At 40.9% G+C, this 26238-nt stretch overlaps 2 protein-coding genes and 1 long non-coding RNA gene across 5 annotated transcripts in view; 2 read left to right on the forward strand and 1 right to left on the reverse strand.

The window, feature by feature from the left end:
- LOC118396672 (ran-binding protein 10-like) overlaps positions 1–995 on the reverse strand; it is a 39672-nt gene extending 38677 nt beyond the window's left edge. Inside the window, exon 1 of one of the 2 annotated variants that reach the window (XM_035791005.2) lies at positions 461–995. In XM_035791005.2, coding sequence (XP_035646898.1) covers positions 461–659 — 199 coding nt within the window. In that variant the 5' untranslated portion in view covers positions 660–995. The remainder of the gene's footprint in view (positions 1–460) is intronic. The other variant, XM_035791006.2, reaches the window with a different exon arrangement.
- A 624-nt stretch (positions 996–1619) lies between these two features.
- Positions 1620–3402, forward strand: LOC118396675 (uncharacterized). The gene is made up of 4 exons (XR_004828240.2): positions 1620–1780; positions 1999–2088; positions 2200–2289; positions 2373–3402. It is a non-coding gene; the product is annotated as an uncharacterized LOC118396675 (long non-coding RNA).
- A 7106-nt stretch (positions 3403–10508) lies between these two features.
- On the forward strand, positions 10509–25853 carry LOC118396673 (nuclear transport factor 2-like). Of its 2 annotated transcripts, none has more exons than XM_035791007.2 (5): positions 10509–10626; positions 12289–12410; positions 19128–19199; positions 19359–19457; positions 22440–25853. In XM_035791007.2, exons 2-5 carry the CDS (start codon positions 12312–12314, stop codon positions 22551–22553), a joined length of 384 nt encoding a protein of 127 aa, XP_035646900.1. In that variant the 5' UTR covers positions 10509–10626; positions 12289–12311; the 3' UTR covers positions 22554–25853. The 2 variants fall into 2 exon arrangements, with proteins under 2 accessions (XP_035646900.1, XP_035646901.1); XM_035791008.2 differs by lacking the exon at positions 10509–10626 and adding an exon at positions 11209–11350.
- Positions 25854–26238: the final 385 nt, after the last annotated feature.

Consider the following 26238-nt stretch of genomic DNA (forward strand, 5'->3'; position numbering starts at 1 on the left):
CAGCGATGGCGTGCAATTAGCATTGGCTGGATAACGTTGCTAGCGAACTAGCTGTGCGTCGCTTGTCATTGCTAGCTATAAATTGTGGCATAGTAGTTAGCTGTCACAATTTATAGTTAGGTTAATATTTCGATTATGATCAAATTTAAGCGGTAGCTAGCCAACTTGTAAAGACAAAATTAACTGTAAACAAAGAGACCGTTTGAGTCAAAGAAACGGATATGCTTGTCATGGTTAGTGAGTTCACTGTCAACCATTTGGGCAATGGGCATTCCGCTCTGCTATTGTGAAACAAAGCAAAGAGGGACCGAGAGGCAGCTCAAACAAGATCAGGGAGATTGTATACACATAATAGCATAGAGACACGACGCTGAACCTCCGGAGAGTCTATCGTAAATAACATATTCGAGACATCTAGGTACTAAATGTTATACCAGTTGTCACTTCTGTATAACTTTACCTTTGTAATGCACCCGCAGATTGTTCTGTGAGAGCCCGATGTAGCTGTATTTATCCTTGGGGCTCCATGATCGGGGTAAGGGGGTCTCATCCTCATTTACGGCCGGGTAGAGCCGCTTCAATCGTTCATTTAGCTCGGCTTCTTGGTAATTAAAAGCAGGATCCCCCAACAGCAGGCTCCCCGCTCCAAGCTCTGCCATCTTCGGCTTGAAATGTTTTATTTTTTATTGTCTTCTACTAGCTATGTCAATGCGTTGATACAGGGGGAGAGTGGGATAGACAGTGGTGTGATATCCCTGACTAACCAACGCTCTCGAGTAGGACCTGACAGTGACGTGTGGGTACTGTAGTTGAATACAGGGCTATTCGCTCGAAAGATTTTCAGAATCGACTACAGAAGACCCGCTCCGAACCACTCTTTGGTCATTTTTTCAGTTTGAGTCCGTGAAAAGGAAGCTAGGAAATGTAGTTTTCGAGTGGTTGTATGCGGTCGTATTTTGTTGATGGTCAGGACCAGGGGTGTATTTATTACGCCGATTATGTTGCAAAGCGTTTCTTAAACGGAAGCAAAGGGAACGGGGAGGGACCTACCTGAATGTGTCCAATAGGAACCCTGTTGCAATTGTTTGGACTAATGATAACACCCCAGGACATATTGAACTCGCAAGTCTTATTATAGCAGATAAGCAGACATTTGTGAAATGCAATTCCTCATATTATTTACATTCTGGTATGCATTCATTAAGATTTTGTGTCTCAAATGTTTCTCAAACTAATCCAGATTTTTTTAAATGCAATGTTAGTGGATTATGTGTGCCAGTCACAGCCAGTTTGTCTAGCGACTCAAACTGAATTATTCCGCTGCTCTGTCGTTTGAATAAGAAACTAACGGACCACTACAACTAGTATTGCAATTCCTAACTGAGCCAGACAAACTGCCAGCTGCATCCATTTCAACTCGAGAGCATTGCCTTTCCTTAGGCTGATTCTGAAATTGGTATGCTTGATAGATGTATTTGAGCTAGATTAGTGTGTCTGCAAACTCATCAAGGGAGCAGAAAAAAAACATTTAAAAAACTGTTCCCGTTACAGACATTGACGATTCACTACATTACTAAATCCTGAGCCAAATATTGTTTTAAACATTCGCTTTGGCAAGGTTCTCCTGTGATACAAAAGTATCTGGAGCGGGATGGGCTACTATTTGGGGTCCTTCCTGGGTCCTTAATTTCCATGGTAACATTGTTGTTAACGTAACAATGCATTCGGGTCCCTGAAGCTACTAGCTAGCCGAATGGAAGAGGGACGACGTGTTATTACAGTAATGTATTCGCCAACTAGCGCACCTGTTTGCTTCATCTAACGTTAAACATTCGATTACCACATTTGTCGTCGTTTGAACGGAAAGCGGCCTCTAATTTAGCTTGCTAGCTCACTCAGATAGTTTAGCGATTTATCTAGCTATGATGCTAACTAATCATAATCATAAATGTTTTTAGCTAACTATCTAATTGTAGTAGTTTCCATATCACTTCTCAGACTATCAACAACATGACGCCGAAAAAAGAAATGGGCGGCAAGTGGCAATTTGAGGTCCTGGCTCATCAGTAGAGTCTAGCATCAAACAGAGTAAGATAGATAAGGTTAGCAGTTAGCTAACGTGATTTTAATATTTTGGATATAGCGGTATGGACACATACTAAACTATTATTTCCCCTCGCTTGCTAATTGTTTTGTAAGGTTGGCTCAACCTGGCTTGTCCATGTCTCCACTCAAGTTGTTCAGCAGGCGAGGAGACAGTACTTCAGGTGGAGAGATCAGGAACCATGGGTATTTTACAAATTATATGCACTGTATCATATGAAAGAGTTAAAGTTGTGGAAGAATTTACTGATACCAATCATGTGCTACAGATGCTACAGTTTTGTGGCCCTGTGGTGAAGCGACGATTCTGGAGCAGCTTGAAAGCTACCTGTAGAGGGAGCTGCAGGCTCTTGACCCACTTCTGCCAAAAGTCAAACTTCACGTCCCATCCATCTGCCCTTTAATTTATACATGTTATCCATACATCTTCATGGGTTTGGTACATGGTATTTACATGGTATTTACCTAACTACAATAAGGAGTACAGCCTATAACTTGGTTGTCAAGTCACAAAATCTGCCCTCTGTCATATATACTGTACAAGCCGCTATAGTCTTACATACTTTTTTTTAATGAAATCACATTTGGTGTGTAGCATTGCAGCATGGAGTGTTTGTGATTGTGGCATATAGGCCTATTGTGTTATGGTAAATGTGAGCCTGGACAGCACAACAAGGATGAGTGCAAGTATGAGAGGGCCTTACATATTTCATGCTTATAGGATGTTGGATTTGATTTGACTGTAATGTCTATTTCTGCAGCATACCTATGGGACTAGATCCGTGAGCTAGTGCCCCTCCGTGCTCATCTGGTTCTGGTCTCAGAGCAATGTGAGAAGGGGACCAAATCACATTTTATTGGTTGCGTACACATTTTTTTTTATGTTATTATGGGTGTAGCAAAATGCTTATGTTTTTAGCTCCAACAGTGCAGTAATACCTAACAATGCAAAACAATACACACAAATCCCAAAAATAAAAAGGGAAACATTTGAATATTACAACGAGCAATGTCAGAGTCCGGAATATAACTATATATGTATATATGATGGTGTGTATAGACATTATGGACAGTATATGAATAGAAAAGGTGTGTACATTAGTAGTTATATAGGATGAGCTTTGAATAGAACACAGTATATAGAGAGCATTTTTCCCACATTTTGTTATGTTACAGCCTTATTCTAAAATTGATTAAATACATTTGTTTCCTCATCAATCTACACACAATACCCCATAATGACAAAGCAAAAACAGATTTTTTGGTCAAATAAAAAACAGAACAACCTTATTTACATAAGTATTCAGACCCTTTGTTATGAGACTCAAAATTGAGCTCAGGTGCATCCTGTTTCCATTGATCATCCTTGAGATGTTTCTACAATTTGATTAGAGTCCACTTTTGGTAAATTCAATTGATTCAACATGATTTGGAAAGGCACACACCTGTCTATATAAGGGTTCCTCAGTTGACAGTGCATGTCAGAGCTAAAACCAAGCCATTAGGTCGAAGGAGTTGTCAGTAGAGCTCCGAGAGAGGATTGTGTCAGGGCACAAATCAGGGGAAGGGTACCAAAAATGTCAGCAGCATTGAAGGTTCCCAAGAACACAGTGGCCCCCATCATTCTTGAATGGAAGAAGTTTGGAACCACCAAGAATTCCTAGAGCTGGCGGGCCGGCCAAACGGAGCAATCGGGGGAGAAGGGCCTTGGTCAGGGAGCGTGACCAAGAACCCGATGGTCACCCTGACAGAGGTCCAGAGTTCCTCTGTGGAGATGGGAAAACCTTCCCGAAGGACAACCATCTCTGCAGCATTCCACCAATCAGGCCTTTATGGTAGAGTGGCCAGACAGAAGCCACTCCTCAGTAAAAGGCATATGTCTGCCCGCTTGGAGTTAGCCAAAATACACCTAAAGGACTCAGACCATGAGAACAAGATGCTCTGGTCTGATGAAACCAAGATTGAATTCTTTGGCCTGAATGCCAAGCGTTATATCTGCAGGAAACCTGGCACCATCCCTACGGTGAAGCATGGGGGTGGTATCATCATGCTGAGGGGATGTTTTTCCACGGCAGGAACTGGGAGACTAGTTGGGGTCGCTGGAAAGATGTACAGAGAAGCCCTTGATGAAAACCTGCTCCAGACCGCTCAGAACCTAAGACTGGGGTGAATGTTCACCTTCCAACAGGACAACGACCTGAAGCACACAGCCAAGACAATGCAGGAGTGGCTTTGGGACAAGTCTCTGAATGTCCTTGAGTGGCCCAGAAAGAGCCCGGACTTGAACCCGATCGAACATCCATTTGCAAACATTTCTAAAAATCTGTTTTTGCTTTGTCATTATGGGGTATTGTGTGTAGATTGATGAAGGGGAAAAAACAATTTAATCAATTCAAGAATAAGGCTGTAACGTAACACAATGTAGAAAAAGTCAAGGAGTCTGAATACTTAACTGAATGCATTATATATACAAAAGTATGTGGACAATTAGTGCATTTGGCTATTTCAGTCACAAATGTTGCTGACAGGTGTATAAAAATTGAGCATCCAGCCATGCAATCATTGGGAGTAGAATGGCCTTACTGAAGAGCTCACTGACTTTCAACGTGGTAGCGTCATAGGGTGCCACTTTTCCAACTATTTGTTTTGTCAAATGTCTGCCCTGCTAGAGCTGCACTGGTCAACTGTAAAAGCTTTTATTATGAAGTGGAACCTTCTGGGAGCAACGGCTCAGCCGGGAAGTGGTAGGCCACACAGGCTCACAGAACGGGACCGCTGAGTGCTGAAGCGCGTAAAAATCATCTGTCCTTGGTTGCAACACTCACTACCGAGTTCCAAACTGGCCCTGGAATCAACGTCAGCACAATAACTGTTTGTCTGGAGCTTCATGAAATGGGTTTCCATGGCTGAGCAGCCGCACAGAAACCTAAGATCACCATTCATAATGTCAAGCGTTGGCTGAAGTGGTGAAAAGCTCACCGTCATTGGAGTCTGGAGCAGTGGAAACGCGTTCTCTGGAGTGATTAAGAGTGATCACGCTTCACCATCGCAGTCTGACGGACGAATCTGGGTTTGGCGGATGCCAGGAGAATGCTCCCTGCCTCAATGCATAGTGCCAACTGTAAAGTTTGGTGGAGGAGGAATAATGGTCTGGGGCTGTTCATGGTTCGGGCTAGGCCCCTTAGTTCCAGTGAAGGAAAATATTAATGCTACATCATACAACGACACTGGACGATTCTGTGCTTCCAACTTTGTGGCAACAGTTTGGGGAAGGACCTTTCCTGTTTCAGCATGACAATGCCCCTGTGCACAAGCGAGATCCACACAGAAATTGTTTGTTGAGATCGTGTGGAAGAACTTGACTGGCCTGCACAAAGCCCTGACCTTAACCCCATTTAACACTTTTGGGATGAATTGGTACGAGACTGCGAGCCAGGCCTAATCGCCCAACATCAGTGCCCGATCTCACTAATACTCTTGTCGCTGAATGGAAGAAAGTCCCCGCAGCAATATTCCAACATCTAGTGGGAAGCCTTCCCAGAAGAGTGGAGACTGTTATAGCAGCAAAGGGGGGACCAACTCCATATTAATGCCCATGATTTTGGAATGAGATGTTCGACGAGCAGTTGTCCACTTACTTTTGATCATGTTGTGTATGAAGTGGGTAAAACAGTATGTAAACATTATTAAAGTGACCAGTGTTTAATGAATATGTGCATAGGGCAGCAGTGTTTAAGGTGCAGGGTTGAGTATCGGGTGGTAGCCGGCTAGTAACATTGACTAAAGTTCAGGAGAGGGTACTGGGCAGAGGCCGGCTAGTGGTGACTAAGAGTCTGATGGCCTGAGTCTCTCTCTTGCACCTGTACTGTGTCTGTCTGCCTTCTAGATGGTAGCAGGGTTATCAGGCCGTGGCTCGAGTGGCTGAGGTCCTTGATGATTTTCTTGGCCTTCTTGATCTTGGATCCTGGGCCTGCGAGAGGAGGAGAGGGCAGAGATCTGAGTGGTATACTACGAAGCACGCTAGATCTACTCAGGCTTTTACAAATCTAGCCAGCTTCAGTTGGCTTCACATTCCAGATCAGGCTTCATCCGTACTACGATGGTGGATATTGCTCATCTGTCTGCTGCCTTTATGTTGAAACATCAGTCCATGGGCGAGTCAGTGCCACATTTTCATTTGTGCTGAAATCAAAATGAAAGAAAAGTTAGCTTGCAAATTCAGCAGGCTATGGTGTGAAATAGGCATTTAGAAGTGCTGTCTTTATTTTATTAGGCTAGTTCTCATTAATGGGAAAGGGTGGATATTAGTACAACTCAGTCAGTTGTACAGCTGAATGCATTCATCTGAAATGTGTCTTCCGCATTTAATCCAACCCCTCTGAATCAGAGAGGTACGGGGGGCTGCCATAATCAACATCCAGGTCTTCGGGCGCCTGGGAAATAGTGGGTTAACTGCCTTGCTCAGTGGCAGAATGACAGATTTGTACCTTGTCAGCTCGGGGATTAGATCCAGCATCCTTTTGGTTAACGGCTCAACACTCTAACCACTAGGCTACCTGCCATCCAACAGCTAATGCCGTCTTTGGTGTGCTTATCAATGCACAAACACCTTTTTCCGCACTCCTATTGCTCCTTCTGAACAGCTTGTTGGGTTGTGGCCAAAGACATATCATCCATAGAATGGGGTTGGAACATCTAACCCTATCAATTTGACTGTTAAACTCATGGGTACACTAGCAATGGCTGCCAGTCTTGACTTGAATGGGAACTGCTATATATGGTTTATATGTCTATGGTTGGTTGTGACCGTTTAACTTTCGCAAATTTTAAAATTTAAGTTAAGTTAAACTGACAGTTGCAAAAAATGTACAGTTTGGAAAGCAAATACTGTTTTAACTAAATGTGTAATGTGATAGGTATTTTAACATTATTTTTCTACACACAAAAGAAAACTATTTAATCACTTTCTCAAATGAAGGGGGGGTGATGACACAATCTTTACGAGAGGGAGGGTATCTGATTTAATTGGTCCTCAACTCGTGTCTCAGGCACTTCATTAAGGATAAATAGAGCAGCCTGGAGCAGAACAAGAAGTTAATCTTTAAACCCATGTATAACACTTGTATGATTTATGAATTATTATTATGAATATTTCTGTTTTTGAATTTGGCGCGCTGCTATTTCACTGGGTGTTGTCAAACGGGATTGGCGCGGGAAGGGATCACTAAGAAGTTTTTAAAAATTCTAAAAAATAAAAAACAGAAAAGTGGTGTGTACATATGTATTCACCACCTTTGCTATGAAGCCCCTAAATAAGATCTGGTGCAACCAATCAGAAGTCACAATTATTTAAACACATAATTATTTAAAGTGCACCTGTGTGCACCTAAGTGTCACATGATCTCAGTATATATTGACCTGTTCTGAAAAGCCCCAGAGTCTGCAACACCACTAAGCAAGGGGCACCACCAAGCAAGCGGAAGCATGAAGACCAAGGAGTTCTCCAAACAGGTCAGGGACAAAGTTGTGGAGAAGTACGGGTCAAGGTTGGGTTATAAAAAAAAACTGACATTTTGAACATCTCACAGAGCACCATTAAATCCATTATTACGAAATTGAAAGAATATGGCACCACAACAAACCTGCCAAGAGAAGACCGCCCATCAAAACTCACGGACCAGGCAAGAAGAGCATTAATCAGAGAGGCAACAAAGAGACCAAAGATAACCCTGAAGGAGCTACAAAAGCTCCACAGTGGAGATTGGAGTATCTGTTCATAGGACCACTTTAAGCCGTACACTCCATGGAGCTAGGCTTTATGGAAGAGTGGCCAGAAAAAAGCCATTGCTTAAAGAAAAAAAAAAGCATGTGTGAGACTCCCAAAACATATGGAATATTCTGGTCAGATGAGACTAAAATTGAGCATTTTGGCCATCAAGGAAAACGCTATGTCTGGCACAAACCCAACACCTCTCATCACCCTGAGAACACCATCGCATTATCATGCTGTGGGGATGTTTTTCATCAGCGGGGACTGGTACACTGGTCAGAATTGAAGGATATTCTTGTGGAAAACCTGCTTCAGTCTTCCAGAGATTTGAGACTGGGACAGGTTCACTTTCCAGCAGGACAATGACCGTAAGCATACTGCTAAAGCAACACTCGAGTGAATTATTGAGGAATCATTTAAATATCTTGGAATGGCCTAAACAAAGCCCAAACCTCAATCCAATTTTAATTCTGTGGTATGACTTAAAGATTGCTGTACACCAGCAGAACCCATTCAACTTGAAGGAACGAGCAGTTTTGCCATGAAGAATGATGGATGTGCCAAGCTTATAGAGACATACCCCAAGAGACTTGCAGCTGTAATTGCTGCAGAAGGTGGCTATACAAAGTATTGACTTTGAGGGGGTGAATAGTTATGCACACCCAAGTTAATTTTTTTGCTATTATCAATTTTTTTGTTTCACAATTAAAAAATATTTTGCATCTTCAAAGTGGAAGGCATGTTGTGTAATTCAAATGACCCCCAAAAAAAAAAAATCTATTTTAATTCCAGGTTGTAAGGCAACAAAATAAGAAAAATGCCAAGCGGGGTGAATAATTTAGCAAGCCACTGTAGAGTTTTTCTTTGTGACAGAATCACTATCAACAGTTTTAGATCAGAACATTTACACAACTGTGTGATTACAGATGTGCTGGGAGGTACTGAGTGTTGGTCAGAGCTCTCCAAGGACCAATCCAGCAAGCGGCGTCTGGATATAATGCTAGTAGAAGATCTCATTCTTTACACTGGACTGGTAAACCTCCCTCCCAGCTGAACTTTCTAACTACCTGAACATCAACAACACATTTCCGAAAAGAATGGCATGGTCAAAATGTCTTCAGCCTGTGTCCACTTAGTGTACTTCTGATGATGTGCCCATATACCTGTGCTATGAGGGACAGTTGAGGAACCATAGGCTAAAGAAGGCTGATATGAGAAACATCAAGGAGGTTTGGAAGGAGAAGGTCATTGAGGATGGAAAGGTAAACTGTTACCTTTTTGCTTTCAAAATAATCAGTTCACATTTCACACACTCTTTGACTCTGTAATATTTATTCTAAATGTATTTATCTTCAGAGAGATGAGAGCAGCCAACTTCCAGAATTTCTACACCAGCATGTGGAGAGCCAAGATGGGGAAAAGCCTGGGGAGTGGGTTTATAGATTATTAGAGGGCATTCGTCAACACCAAAATGATACTATACAATTAAAAATATTTTTATTTTATTTAACTAGGCAAGTCAGTTAAGAACAAATTATTATTTCCAATGACAGCCTACCGGTGAACAGTGGGTTAACTGCCTTGTTCAGGGGCAGAACGACATATTTTTACCTCATCAGCTCGGGATTCAATCCAGCAACCTTTGGGTTACTGAACCAACGCTCTAACCACTAGGCTACCTGTCGCCCCACAAGACAGAAGTAATAACCAATAGTTTTTGGTTCTCAGTCCCTAGTTTCACACCTCAGTCCACATAATTCCGCGCTCTCCCTTTTTGATAGAAGTATGTGTACAATAGCACCAATCCATGCTATTATTGCAATACAGTCACATACTGTACTACCACACAAACACAACCTTTACAAGAAACATACTTAGACTGCCATTACTGACTGTTACCTATGGCAAAGATGTGTTATACCCCTTGTTCACAGACATTTGCATTAGTAATGATTAGTTTTGAAAGGATCATCAGGGGCATTGTGTTTGTGATTCACAGAGGTGACTGTGGCTGCCTTCAAGAACATTGACCCCTCTCTGGACTCTACCACACTGGATTGGAACCTAACTATGGCATTTATAGATACCCCAGGAGGAGCTCGAGCAGCAGACAACAAAAAATGGACACAGAGCTGGCCCTGCAGCACCTCCTGGTAGGGGATGTAACCAGGGCTGGGCCTGCACCACAACAGGACTCATGTACTTTTAGAAAGTGTCAGCTGTCAGGCATCTTACTGTATTTTTTTTATTTGCTCTCATTGCAAAGTAATTGTTTCTACTGAAATGATCTGTAAATAAAATGTTTCCCACAATCAGTGTCAATAGTGTAGAGTTTATGTAACCACATCAGCATTCCAAAGTTAAGCTATCACATACGTCTCAGGTGATGTTCGCCAGTCTATTAAATTCATCACTGGTGCAGTATACCATCATAGAACTGTGGTATTTTGTGGATGTCCCCATGTAAAAACCCTGTGTAATGTTGATCCATGCCCTTTCTACCCAGTCATGTAATTTACACAGCAAATGTAATTCACCTTCATCAAAATGGGCTGAATAAGAGGTACCATATTTTTGTCTGAAGAGGAAAATGTGTGTGTTTGTGGAAAATCTAAAACCTACCAGCTGTATAGATTGAAGAACTCCATTTCCCTTTCCCCCAAAGCATTAGGACAGATTATTGTCCTGAGCATGCGCCATAAATTGGTGGAATCGCCATAACTGGGAGCCGGGGCACGGGTTTTGGGTCCGCGGTAAGTTGTTTGTTTGTATAAAGCATTCCATGATATATTGAATGAAAAAAATTTGTATTCTAGCAACAATAGTATCGTATTATGTTTTAGACTGAATTAGTTGATATACCTTTTTTGACAGGCGCTGGCTCGTCAAAAGTGCTAACTAAGACACGCCTATGTTCTGTCTGGGCCCGGTCCAAAAAAAAGGCTTCAAAATGTATTTTTAGCAGCCGAAACCACGTGCCATTCAATTTGTAAATCAAGCTTCACTGTGTTTTAATTTTTTAGAGCCGTGATTATATTTTATTAGATAAGCAATACAAGACTGCTAGCTAGCCAGACAACCAACGATTTGATATTAGCCTTGCCTATGCTAGCTATCTATGAACCTAGCCTCGCAGCTCAACTCAATCGTTGACCAGTGTGGGCGAACTCGCGCTCCAATGTCACACACAGTGTAGTTTAAATCAAAACGACCCATTTCAGCGGCCAAAGAATACCCCGCAACTACACACCAATGTTCCGTGTAACTGCGGGCTGTTTGTGTGCTAGCCCGCAACTACACACCACTGTTCCGTGTAACTGCGGGCTGTTTGTGTGCTAGCCCGCAACTACACACCACTGTTCCGTGTAACTGCGGCTGGAATGGGTCGTGTTGTGACGTCGGAGCGCCAGTCTGCCCGTAGTCGTCGCTGCTCAACTCTATCGTAAATCGTTGTGTTTAGCAGAGGAGCTATAAACCGTGAGTTAGCCAGTTTGGTTGGCGAGTTCAGCCAAAAGATCCCGACAAAATTGTTCATGATGACATTCTAACTTAACTAACGTATTGAGCGGACTGTGTGAAGTAGTTTGCTGTCCATTTAGAAGTCAACTTACGATCACAGGGAAAGTTAGTTACTAGTAACGTTAGCTAGCTGGTATAACTTGGTAGCTAACTAAAATAAAAAACTTGGTAGCTAATGTCAAACGATGGATATAACATTTTTGCAATTATAGTCCGAGAAGTATGACTATAATGGAGGACTATTTACTAGGTTCATGTGAATAACTTTGGTATGCAAGCCTCGTATAAAGTTATCGCGTGTGGGGGAGACGTATGACGCGATGTGTCATTGATGTCGCACTTATCAAAACAAGACCAACTAATGTTAACTAGTATGGTCAGGATAGGTATGAACACTGGGAAAAATACCCAACGAATAATACACTATCTACAGTGCTATTTTTTTAGGAGCGCATGTACATTTTTTTTTTGTGCTGTGAATGTATTGTTGAAGCACTAAATTCCAAAATATATTTCCTACATACTCTTTGCCTAACCTGCATATGTCTGTAGAGTAGGGCAGATCATGGATAATTGTACGTGCACTCTTAATAATATGTATACTGCAATTTGACTACAACTAAGCCTAAAAATAGATTGTATTTGAAAATAACAATCATTTCATACCTGGGCGGGATACTTGGGAATATACTTCCAAAATGAAACAAATTTTGTGCTGAAATCCGGGTGGTTTTAGTCTCTTTATTTAAAAAATGTTTTACCAAAAAATACAATAAATAACCCTAAAAATCACTTGTTGCCAACCCCTGCTCTACCTGGTCTTTCTTGACCATTTTTATTGAGTTTGGTTTATATCATTGGATTGTCTATACTTATAAGATTGTCTCTTCCACTAGTGCTTGTTGCCAGGTGATTCAGAATGGGGGAAAAGCCAATTTGGGAACAGATAGGATCCAGCTTTGTGCAACATTACTACCAGCTCTTTGACACTGACAGGACCCAGCTTGGAGCAATATATGTGAGTCTCAGAATGTGAATCTGTACCAATTAATATTTATCATAGTTACTCTGTCCTGTTGTCAGCCCCTTGTATTTATGGACCGTTCACGTGCTGTTGGGAGTTATCTGAAGTTTGGAGTTAGGAATGGGAAGTTTCACTTGAATGACCCTCCCAAGTGGGCATTACAAATGGGAAACTGAGAAAATGTTGTTCACCAATAACTTTTCACCTTTCAACCAAAGGATGACAACATATGTTTTTGACCATATTGTCAATGTTAACCAAGCTAGCTAACTATATTATTAGCAACATTAGCTATCTTATCAAGCTAGCTAAAATATTGTTGCTTGTAGAATTGGTCCAAATTTAACAGTTCTAGAACACAATCATGTCGGACTTACGACTTCCCAGTTCCTACGAGCACATGAATGCCCCATTATTCCACCTTCAACCATCTATCCACCTCCTCTGCATCTGTAATAACTAATTCAGTAATGAATTTCAGCAATTAATTAAGTATTTGTTAATATAAGGTTCAGTTGTTATTCAAATAGAAAAGTAGTGTATCATAACGCCATTCCTGTGAGCAAATGCTCCCTGATAATTCTATCCAAAACGCTAACCAAAGTAAAGATTGTTCAATCAATACATGTACCGTAGTCTTTCCTTATTTCAATGTAACTGTTCAAACCTTTACTTGGTTTATGTCTTTCAGAGACTGATGCTAGATCAAACAAGTTTTGACAAGCATTCATCTGAGGAACTTTTTGGGCCAAAGAAACAGGGTCTGAAGCATCAAGTTAGACTGTGGAGGACATGCAAATATGCATACTACTTGGACACTTCCAAGCTAAAGCATAATATATTTCAATAAGATGTGTAATATACAGCATATAGTAACATATTTTAAGCTGCTCAAATAATTGTAATGTCCATTTATCAATTGTGAGAACAAGCAAGCTGTTGATTGTACTCTTTTCTTTACATTCTGCTGAGTGAGCGTTCTTGATTCAGTGTATTGTTTTTGTGCCCCCTATTGGTAGCAGGGTGATTCTCATGAAACTCGCACATAAACACATCTTTCTCGATTATTCTTCTTGGATCACTAAGAATCGGATCTGTAGGTATCCATTTCATAATTATTGTTTTGTATTTGATCAGATATTATGCATTTTACCCAGGGGTGAAAGTATATTTTATTTCTTCCCGGTATGGGACTTCAGTACCACAATTTTAACCAAGCTAGTTAACTTTAGCAACATACACTACCGTTCAAAAGTTTGGGGTCACTTAGAAATGTCCTTGTTTTGAAAGAAAAGCAAAACAAAATGTCCATTAAAACAACATCAAATTGATCAGAAATACAGCGTAGACTTAATGTTGTAAATAACTATTGTAGCTGGAAACGTCATATTTTTTTATGGAATATCTACATAGGCGTACAGAGGCCCATTATCAGCAACCATCACTCCTGTGTTCCAATGGCACGTTGTGTTAGCTAATCCAAGTTTATCATTTTCAAAGGCTAATTGATCATTAGAAAACCCTTTTGCAATTATGTTAGCACAGCTGAAAACTCTTGTTCTGATTAAAGAAGCAATAAAACTGGCCTTCTTTAGACTAGTTGAGTATCTGGAGCATCAGCATTTGTGGGTTTGATTACAGGCTCAAAATGGCCAGAAACCAAGTACTTTCTTCTGAAACTTGTCAGTCTATTCTTGTTCTGAGAAGTTAAGGTTATTCCAAGTGAGAAATTGCCAAGAAACTGAAGAGCTGTTTACAGCTACAATAGTCATTTACAGCATTAGCAATGTCTACACTGTATTTCAGATCAATTTGATGTTATTTTAATGGACAAAAAATGTATTTTTCCTTCAAAACCAAGGTCATTTCTAAGTGTCCCCAAACTTATGAACGGTAGTGTACATATAGAATTCCTATGAATTCAATAGGATCTCTGTTAGCCTGGTCGTAAAGATTTTTCATTTAACTTTTAAAATGTATTACCTTTTTATTGTGGCATAAACAACCAGTCATGATGTTTTCATCTGATTTGTCAAACAATCACTTCAAAGGGCTCCTTTACAAGGCTACCTGTGCACCTTCATCCACTCATAAACATATTTCCAGGCTCCAAACAGTGGTGAATGGAGAGAGACCTCTGTTACACAAAACACCATGAATTGTAATGACATTTGGCGATTGTCATTAGGCTAGAATTGATGTGTCCACTGCTGTCCGTGCTCGCCTCTTAGTCGGACACTCGTCTCTGCCTTGGCATAATTTCAGTGTTCTCGTCAAACCACATTGCATTTTGGAACGTAGGCTATACCACCTGTTTTCATTCACAAATGTTTCCTGCCTCTGACATGCGCTAATGATAAATAGTGGTGTAATAGTCCCCCCCCAAAAAATCCTTTTTGTTTTTTTTTTAAATGAGTGTAATAGGCTTATGTTTTACTGGTACAGCATATGCCCAGTATTTATTTTGGACTGTACTGCTTTACTTTCACCTCTGATTTTACCACAAATTCCACAATTACAAATGCAAAATATAGGTTCCAAAATTCCAAAAAGTCTTAAACTTTTTTTTTTACATTGTTCTCCTAATGAAAAGGCCAGTGTTAAACTTGAAATATGTAATTATAAACAATTATTTTGTGATTTCTCATTACAGCAACACAACCTTTTCTGAATGTTGTTTTTTGTCATAATTGCTTGTGCATACATGTTATTTTTATGTACAGATATTTGAATAAAGAACAAAGGGCACACTATCAGATTAAGGCCAAATTACTGAAATGTTTAAAAAAATATATTTCCTAAATATTAGTGCATAATACGTTTTCAGAGATGAGAATGCATGTTTCGGTAATGAGTGTTGCATAGTTTGCCATTGAAAAACTACTGAGCTCTATTAGATATTCATTAACACAATACATCATCAACCGGTGTCATTTGTTAAGCCCAAATGACTTGCATAATACTAAAATCACTGATCTTAATGCAATTGACAAAAATAACCCTTTATTTTCTAAGATATTTAGAAAATTGGGGCGGCGGGTAGCCGAGTGGTTAGAGCGTTGGACAAGTAACCAGAAGGTTGTAAGATCGAATCCCCGAGCTGACAAGGTAAAAAATCTGTCCTGCTCCTGAACAAGGCAGTTAACCTACGCCATCATTGGATATAATAACTGACTTGCCTAGTTAAGTAAAGGTAAAATAAAAATACAATTTCTAAATTGAATGTCGTCCCATGGACAAATGGAATAACATGATATGCCTGTTAAGCAGGGGAAAAAGTAAGGCGGTACGGCATCACAGCAAAATAAATAGTGAGGGTACGCCGTACCGGTAAAACATGAGCCTATTACAATATTTAAAACAAAATATAAAGAAAAATAGGCTGCATGTCATAGGCATGAAAGGTTTGTGAATGGATATAATGCCATGGTAGAGATGAGTGGCCGACACAGAGACATACATAGACAGCAGTTGACGCGTAAATTCTGGCCTAATGACAATCACTAATGTCATGACACTTTTTGGTGTTTTGTGTATCCATTCACCACTGTTTTGATGCTGGAAATATGTCAAATCTATATCAAATGTTATTTGTCACATCCACATGGTTGGCAGATGTTAATGCAAGTGTAGCGAAATGCTTGTGCTTCTAGTTCCAACAGTGCAGTAATATCTAACATGTAATCTAACAATTCCCCAACAACTACCTAATACACACAAATCTAAAGGGGTGAATGACAATATGTAAGTATATGGATGAGCGATGGCCGAGAGGCATAGGCAAGGTGCAATAGATGGTATAAAATACAGTATATACATGTGATATGAGTAATGTAAGATATGTAAACATTATTGAAGTGGCATTGTTTAAAGTGACTAGTGATCCAGTTATTAAAGTGGCCAGTGATTGGTTCTCCAATGTAGGCAGCAGCCTCTCTGATTTAGTGATAGATGTTTAACAGTCTGATGGCCTTGAGATAGAATCTGGTTTTCAGTCTCGGTCCCAGCTTTGATGCACCTGTACTAGAGGTCGACCGATTAATCGGAATGGCCGATTAATTAGGGTCGATTTCAAGTTTTCATAACAATCAGAAATCTGTATTTTTGGACACCGATTTGGCCGATTTAAAAAATAAATAAATAAATGTAATCTTTATTTAACTTGATGGTCTTTTTGGCCTTTTCGTGACATCGGGTGCTGTTGGTGTCATGGAGGGCAGGTAGTTTGCCCCCGGTGATGCGTTGTGTAGACCGCACCACCCTCTGGAGAGCCCTGCGGTTGTGGGCAGAGAAGTTGCTATACCAGGCTGTGATTCAGCTCGACAGGATGCTTTTGATTGTGCATCTGTAAAAGTTTCAGAGTTGTGGGTGACAAGCTAAATTTCTTCAGCCTCCTGAGGTTGAAGAAGCGCTGTTGCGCCTTCTTCACCACACTATCTGTGTGGATGGACCATTTTCATTTTTTTGTGATGTGTATGCCGAGGAACTTTAAACTTTCCACCTTCTCCACTGCTGTCCCTTGGATGTGGATAGGGGGGTGGGGTGCTCCCTCTGCTGTTTCCTGAAGTCCACAATAATCTCCTTTGTTTTGTTGATGTTGAGTGTTAGGTTATTTTCCTGACACCACACTCTGGGTGCCCTCACCTCCTCCCTGTAGGCTGTTTCGTCATTGTTGGTAATCATGCCCACTACTGTTGTGTCGTCTGCAAACTTGATGATTGAGTTTGAGGCGTGTGTGGCCACGCAGTCATGGTTGAACAGGGAGTACAGGAGGGGGAAGAGCACGCACCCTTGTTAGCGGGCCGCGACGGTGGCACTGCATTATCCTCAAAGCTGGCAAAGAAGGTGTTTAGTTTGTCTGGAAGCGTGACGTCAGTGTCCGTAACGTGGCTGGTTTTCTTTTTGTAGTCTGTAATTTCCTGTAGACCATGCCACATACGTCTTGTGTCTGAGCTGTTGAATTGCGACTCCACCTTATCCCCGTTCTGGCATTTTGCTTGTTTGATTGCCTTGCGAGGGAATAACTACACTGTTTATATTCAGTCATGTTCCCAGACTTCTTTCCATGGTTAAATGTGAGTGGGTGAATGTTCGCAGGTAGCCTAGTAAAGTAGCCCTTTGAAGTGATTGTATGGCAATCAGATGAAAACATCATGACTGGTTGTGTTTATGCCACAATAAAAGGTAATTCATTTAAAAAGTTAAATGACAAATCTTTACAACTAGGCCCACAGAGATCCTATTGAATTGATAGGGATTCCTATGTTTAATTCTATGATTAAAAAAATATGCGTGCAAGCGTGTGCACCTAAAGCAGGTCCATACTGGGAAGAAATTAATTTTACTTTAACCCCTGCTATACAATATGGAAATATGTGGGATATGGAGCAAGTGCTAAAACATGTAGACATGGCAAAACCCGGGGATATCCTCGGGGTTGGTCTTCGCTGAAGCACAAACAGATTGTGGATTTAAGTAAATTAAATGCTTTTTATACACCCATATTTTTTGACAACCTTAAGTCAAATAATAGATGTTTTACAAAAAAATCTATACAATAGCTTTAAGCTGTGGTCCTAGTAAATAATAAAAGTTACCAGCACAGTGCACCCATACATTAGAAATAGCTTATTATCATTACCGAAATGAAGGTTCTCATTACTGAAACAGACCTAAAAATGATATGGTAATGAGATGTGTTTGGTAATGAGAGGCCCTTAGTTCAATTTGCAAGTAATAGGAGACCGCCGTTGTGAGTCCACAAACAATAGACCACATCTTCAAAGCCCTTTCATGCCTCCATGTTGTTAAGGTAATGGTTCTTAAGTTCTTCCCCATTTTAAGTTTTTAGTCATTTTGGTAATGTGAAGGTCAAGTGTATTAAAGGGGGTGTTTGAGAATAAAATCCTCGTTCCCGCATATAATGAACTTGTGCTCGTCTGACTACTCTAGATGATGCATCATGGGTGAATACAACTTTATTAAATCAAATTAGAGTTTTTGTAAAAACTCTGTTACGGTAATGAGAGATGTCCACAGACTGTTTTTACAGAATACATATAAAAGATTAATGTAAACTTCATATGGTATAACATTTTTATTATTTATGGACAAACTACAGCATAATGTTTTATTCAAATATGTTAAATTGTATAAAATGACCTGGGGATTTAATCCAGAATCATTTCGGTAATGAGAATTTGGGGTGAAAATGAACTAAAGTCAGACGAATGTATTTAAAATAATACTCTGCCATTAACTAGGGATCTTAGTCTTCAGAATGCTAGTTGACTGTTGCAGATACATTATGGTGTTCAAAGTCAATTTATTGCTGCCATGGTTAACTGGTTTCATGAGAATCACCCACAATTTACATTTTTAGATGGAAGGAGAACTGCACAAGCGGACTCATTTACATTATAATGAAAATGTATTACTGGAAGGCTTCTGGTTGCTATCTTATTTGGCCTCAAACAATTTGATTTTCATCAAATAACAAGATCAGAGTAGCAGAGCCCGTTCTTCTATTGCTTCCACATGGCACTTGCCTAAATGATTACATACTCCTTCACACCCTTGAGTATGCGTAGAAAAGTTAGTCATGCTTTTAAAATATTTGGCAGTCGGGACACTTCACATCCTTCCACCCTAAATATACCACCAATGTGTCTTCTGCTGGTGAATTCAATCCTCTGCTTTTCCTTTTAACAGATTGATGCATCATGCCTTACGTGGGAAGGACAGCAATTCCAGGGAAAGGCAGCAATTGTTGAGAAACTTTCTGTGAGTGACATTTTAAAATATTTGTCCTGAGGATGACAGAATGGAATACCTCAGTAATATGTCAGGAGTATACTGATTGAACAGGATATCCAGTAGACATCCTGGTGGAATGTGCTTGTCTCTGATACATCTGTCATGTTTCTTATTTCTTCTTTTCAGACTCTCCCCTTCTTAAAAATTGCTCACAGTATAACAGCACAAGACCACCAGCCCACCCCTGACAGCTTCATAATGAGTATGGTAGTAGGACAACTAAAAGTAAGTATTTCTCATTATATCACTGTAAAAATCAATATGACCAGTTTCTTAAACCAACAGCTGAGTAGTTTGCATGCTAGACATCCCCACCTGCTTTAAATTAAGAGTATTGGTTCTGTCTGTTTGATCAAACTTCATTGTTAAAAGCACAGCTGTTTTCAGCTTCACCACAGTTTCAAGCCATTGGTTCACCGAGTTAATAAATAGCTATGCTGTTATTTATCTGCCTAAGCAAATAGAAGAGGCCATGGACCAGGCATTCCTATGTTACACACAAACATACCCTTATTTTTTACGAGGTTGATAAGTACTTTAAAAGTCAGGGTTATTGTATATTATTGTATGTGTCTGTCTCTCAGGCAAGATGATGACCAGGTCCTGGGCTTTTAGAATAGCTTTTTTCTGAACAATTTCAGCAATGCCTGGGTTTGCACCAATGAGTTCTTCAGGCTTGCCCAGCACAACCCTTGATCTGTCTGTGGTCTAATGCCCCATCTTCTCCCTACTTACTGTCAGTAAGGATCTGTGTTCTGACTGACCATGGTTCAGTTGGGCTTTTACTAATCTCATGCCATAGAGGGATTTATTCATACTGGAGTTTGGTGTTTGCTTTGGGGATGATCAGTGAGATATATCTGCTGGAACGTGTGCTACGGGTGGGTGTTATCGTGAACTGAGATGGCATTGAAGCTCGTTTGGAGGTTAGTTAGCACAGTGTCCAAGGAAGGGTCGGAAGTATACAGAATGGTGTCGTCTGCGGAGAGGTGGATCAGGGAATCGCCCGCAGCAAGACCGACATCATTGGGATATACAGAGAAAAGAGTCGGCCTGAGAATTTAACCCTGTGGCACCCCCATAGAGACTGCCAGATGTCCGGACAACATGCCCTCCGATTTGACACACCGAAACTCTGTCTGCAAAGTAGTAGTCATTAGCAAAAGGCTACTGAGTCTGCCGATAAGAATATGGTAATTGACAGAGTCAAAAGCCTTGGCCAGGTCGATGAAGACGGCTGCACAGTACTGTCTTTTATCAATGGTGGTTATGATATCATTTAGTACCTTGAGCGTGGCTGATGTGCACCCGTGACCGGCTCAGAAACCAGATTGCACAGCGGAGAAGGTATGGTGGGATTCGAGATGGCCAGTGATCTGTTTGTTGACTTGGCTTTCGAAGACCTTAGATTGGCAGGGCAGGATGGATATAGGTCTGTAACAGTTTGGGTCCGGGTGTCTCCCCCTTTGAAGAGGGGGATGACCGCGGCAGCTTTCCAATCCTTGGGGATCTCAGATGATATGAGAGGTTGAACAGGCTGGTAATAGGGGTTGCGACAATGGCGGCAGATAGTTTCAGAAATAGATGGTCCAGATTGTCAAGCCCAGTTGATTTGTACGGGTCATTAGGCCCTAATCTATGGATTTCACATAACTGGGTATACAGATATGCATCTGTTGGTCACATACCTTAAAAATAAAAAAAGGTAAGGTTGTGGATCAGAAAACCAGTCCGTTTCTGGTGTGACTACTATTTGCCCCATGCTGCGTGACACATCTCCTATGCATAGAGTTGATCAGGCTGTTGATTGTGGCCTGTTGAATATTGTCCCACTCCACTTCAATGGCTGTGTGAAGTTGCTGGATATTGGTGGGAACTGGAACATGCTGTCATACACGTCAATCCAGAGCATCCCAAACATGCTCAATGGGTGACATGTCTGGTGAGTATGCAGGCCATGGAAGAACTGGGACATTTTCAGCTTGCAGGAATTCTGTACAGATCCTTGTGACATGGGGCCGTGCATTATCATGCTGAAATATGAGGTGATGCGTGCAAGTGGCCATCGAAGGTGAGCAATTGCCCACTGAAGTCGGTTACGGCGCTGAACTGCAGTCAGCTCAAGACCCTGGTGAGGATGACGAACATGCAGATAAGCTTCCCTGAGAGGGTTTCTGACAGTTTGTGCAAAAATTATTCGGTTTTGCAAACCCACAGTTTCATCAGCTGTCCGGGTGGCTGGTCTCAGACGATCCCGTAGGGGAAGAAGCCAGATGTGGAGGTCCTGGGCTGGCGTGGTTACACATGGTCTGTGGTTGTGAGGTCGGTTGGACGTAAACTGCGTTGGAGGCGACTTATGGTAGAGAAATTAACATTCAATTCTCTGGCAACATCTCTGGTGGACATTGCTGCATGTCAGCATGCCATTTGCACACTCCTTCAAAACAAATTTGTGCACCAACTTTGAGCGAGAAAAGCTTTTTGTACATATGGAACATTTCTGGGATCTTTCTTTTAGCTCATGAAACATGGGACCAACAATTTTTACATGTTGCGTTTCTATTTTTGTTCAGTATGGATCTTCTTTAATTATGTACAGTGTTTTAAATTATGTACAATGATCATGATTTTGCAGATTGTGTTAACAAATAAAAGCACATATTTTGCCTATGGCGCGTGCTGTTGTGTTTTGGCCGCATGAGAGAAAAATACAACCATTCGCACAATCATCCAGAAATCCATAACAACTTAGGTGGTGTTTTTTGTCTCACAGTGATGTTATACAATGCTATTCTGTTCTGTTATGTAGAATAATATCATTATGTGCTCTTGCTAACATTTATTCAGGTTTGATCTAACATGATTAAACAAGCACCATTCTCCATCATAACTGAAATTTGCCAGAGTATCCTGTTCTCTGGGCAGCCGAACGAGTACAGACTGTGCGTAAAGTAGAGAATCCCACACATGTGCAGAAGCTTCGGTTGTTTAGCTAATCGGGAAGAGGCATCCAGAGAATTTAGCAACGCGGCCACTCCGGATAAGTTAATTGATAGTAGAGTATCAGGAATGTGTTTGTTGTGTGCAAGCAGTTTGTGTTTCTTGGACCCAGCCAAAATCAACCCTTGTCAGAGATGCACCCAACTGTGGATTGGATACACAGCCATAGAACTGTTGACTTGACTAAGCTCTGTCTTTGTGTTACAGGCCGATGAGGACCCCGTCATGGGATTTCATCAGAGTTTCATCCTGAAAAACATTAATGATGCTTGGGTATGCACCAATGACATGTTCCGGCTCGCGCTGCACAATTTCGGCTAAGGACACCAGAGGTGTGCAGGAAGGATATGAGGGAAGGCTGACGACACCTAAATGCCCAACCTTCCCTCTGTATCTTCCATACCTGTTAGAGAAATTACACCGGATTCCAGATGTCAATCACAGAGACCTACAGGCACATGGGCTACATGCCTCCAACTGAATTGAGATGTGTTCCTTTGCTGAGAGCTCGCAGTCTCGTTCCCTACGCCAGTGTTTCCTAACCCCAGTACTTGAGTACCCCCAACATTACATATTTTTGTTGTTGCCCCGGACAAGCACACCTGATTCTACTTGTCAACTAATCATCATGCCCATGATAAGTTGAATTAGGTTTTTTTGTCTGGGCCTACAACTAAAATGTGTGCTGTTGGGGGTATGTGAGGACCGGAGTTGGGAAACACTGCCCTACGCTGACCTGCATGATGCTGGGGAGCTTGAATATCTGAAGATGCCAGAAAAGGAAAAAAATACCAACCTACCCGTTGGTCCATTTTCTCTTCCATTTTAGTTTTATGTTTGGACTCATTTCTTAGATCCTGTTGTTTTCTCTTACTCCCCTTTGTGTTGTGGCTTGCCTTGGTGTATACAACTACATTTAGCTTATTTTGTTAAGTTTATATTAACATTCATTGTCATATCAGGTTGCTACAGCGATCCAAAGAATCATAGAAAATATGGTCAATAAGACACCCTCCCCTCAGACCAGCAAGTTTTCCATTTCCTGCTCACTGCTCTCTGTGACAATGAATACTAAAGCCACGATACACGATAAAAGTTGACTTTTTCTTAATGATTTCAGCTCATTGTTCCTCTGCCTTTCTCTCCTTACACCTACCTCCTCACTCTTATTTTAATTGTCTTGGCATTTTATGGACAACCATTTAGATTCTAGTCAGGAGTTCTATAGCACAGTGTTTTATATGATCTGCTCTATCACTGATTTTCTCAAGCAAGATGCAGACAAAATGCAACAAAAAAAATACATATTTAACCTGTCTCCAACCCTTCATCCACAAGAGAATTTAACAAGTGACATCAATAAGGAATCATGTCTTTTACCTGGTCAGTCTGTCATGGAAAGTGCAGGTGTTCCTAATGTTTTGTATCATCAGTGTATATGGACATATGTTTCCCATTTTTTTTCTTTTTTTTCTAAACTGCCTTTTTTTTAGACAATACTGCATAAATAGCCAATAATGAATTGAAGGATGCTCTTGACAATTGGGAGCACTTTGTGCCATCAGAGTACTTTTGGAGAAGTTTTGCAAGAGGGAACAGGCATACATCAAATTATGCCTTTTTTATTTAGGTATTTTTTACAGCAATAATGGTTGTATACTCTGCCCTCCATATGTATTTGGACAGTGAAGCCTATATATATCTATATATAGATTTGTCTTTATTTTTACTATTTCTACATTGTAGAACTATGAAATAACATGGAATTATGTAGTAATGAAAAAAGTCTTAAACAAATCCAATTGTTTATTTCAGATTCTTCAAAGTAGCCACCTTTTGCATTGACAGCTTTGCACACTCTTGGCATTCTCTCAACCAGCTTCATGGGGAATGCTTTTCCACCAGTCTTGAAGGAGTTCCAACATGTGCTGAGCACTTGTTGGCTGCTTTTCCTTCACTCTGTTGTTCAACTCATCCCAAACCATCTCAATTGGGTTGAGGTCAGGTGGTTGTGGAGGCCAGGTCATCTGATGCAGCACCATCACTCTCTTTCTTGGTCAAATAGCCCTTACACAGCCTGGAGGTGTGTTTTGGGTCATTGTCCTGTAGAAAAACAAATGATAGTCCCACTAAGCGCAAACCAGATGGGATGGTTTACTGCTGCAGAATTCTGTGGTAGCCATGCTAGCTAAGTGTGCCTTGAATTCTAAATAAATCACAGTGTCACCAGCAAAGCACCATCACACCACCACCTCCGTGCTTCATGGTGGGAACCACACATGCAGATATAATCCGTTCACCTACTCTGCATCTCACAAAGACATGGTGGTTGCAACCAAAAATCTCAAATTTGGACTCATCAGACCAAAGAACAGATTTCCACCGATCTAATGTCAATTGCTCGTGTTTGTTGGCCAAAGCAAGTCTCTTCATCTTATTGGTGTAGTGGTTTGTAGTTGTTTCTTTGCAGCAATTCAACCATAAAGGCCGGATTCACGCAGTCTCCTCAGAACAGTTTATGTTGAGATGTGTCTGGTACTTGAACTTTGTGAAGCATTTATTGGGCTGCAATCTGAGGTGCAGTTAACGCTAATGAGCTTATCCTCTGCAGCAGAGGTAACTCTGGGTCTTCCAGAGTTACGAATCAAAAGTTTGGACATCTACTCATTACAGGGTTTTTCTTTATTTGTACTATTTTCTGCATTATATAATAATAGTGAGGACATCAAAACTATGAAATATCACATATGGTATCATGTAGTAACCAAAACAGTGTTAAACAAATCTTCAAATTAGCAAACCTTTGCCTTGATGACAACTTTGCACACACTTGGTATTCTCTCAACCAGATTCATGAGGTAGTCACCTGGAATGCAATTCAATTAACAGGTGTGCCTTGTTAATTTGTGTAATTTCTTTACTTCTTAATGAGTTTGAGCCAATCAATTGTGTTGTGACAAGGTAGGGGTGGTATACAGAAGACAGCCCTATTTGGTAAATGACCAAGTCCAATTTATGGGAAGAACAGCTCAAATAAGGAAAGAGAAACAACAGACCATCAATTGCTTTTAGACAACAGATGACGTGGCCTCCCCAGTCACTCAACCTCAACCCAATTGAGACGGGTTGGGATGAGTTGGACCGCAAAGTTAAGGAAAAACAGCCCCACACCATCACACGTCCTCCATGCTTCACGGTGGGAATCGCACATGTGAAGATCATCCGTTCACCTACGCTGTGTCTCTCTGTATCTCAGAATATGTGGGAACACCTTCAAGACTGTTTAAAAAGCATTCCAGGTGAAGCTGGTTGAGAGAATGCAAAGATTGTGAGAAGTTGTCATCAATGCAAAGTGTGGCTACCTTGATGAATCTCAAATGTAAAACATATTTAGATTTGTTTACTACATGATTCCATGTGTTAGTTTGGACAGTTTTGACATCTTCACTATTATTCTACAATGTAGAAAATTGTAAAAAATCAAGTAAAAACCCTTGAATGAGTTGGTGTGTCCAAACGTTTGACTGGTCCTGTTTGTGCATATATAAACTCAGAAAAAAAAAGAAACATCCCTTTTTCAGGACCTGTCTTTCAAAGATAATTAATAAAAATCTAAAATAATTTCACAGATCTTCATTGTAATGGGTTTAAACACTGTTTCCCATGCTTGTTCAATGAACCATAAACAATGTACATGCACCCGTGGAACGGTCGTTAAGACACTAACAGCTTACAGACGGTAGGCAATTACAGTTATGAAAACTTAGGACACTAAAGAGACCTGACTCTGAAAAACACCAAAAGAAAGATGCCCAGGGTCTCTGCTCATCTGCGTGAACGTGCCTAGGCATGCTGCAAGGAGGCCAGGGCAATAAATTGCAATGTCCGTACTGTGAGACGCCTAAGACTACTACAGGGAGACAGGACGGACAGCTGACCGGTACATCTGAACATCACACCTGCGGGACAGGTACAGGATGACAACAACAACTGCCCGAGTTACACC

Source organism: Oncorhynchus keta, chromosome 17 (assembly GCF_023373465.1).
Source record: "Oncorhynchus keta strain PuntledgeMale-10-30-2019 chromosome 17, Oket_V2, whole genome shotgun sequence".
Classification (NCBI taxonomy): Eukaryota; Metazoa; Chordata; class Actinopteri; order Salmoniformes; family Salmonidae; genus Oncorhynchus; species Oncorhynchus keta.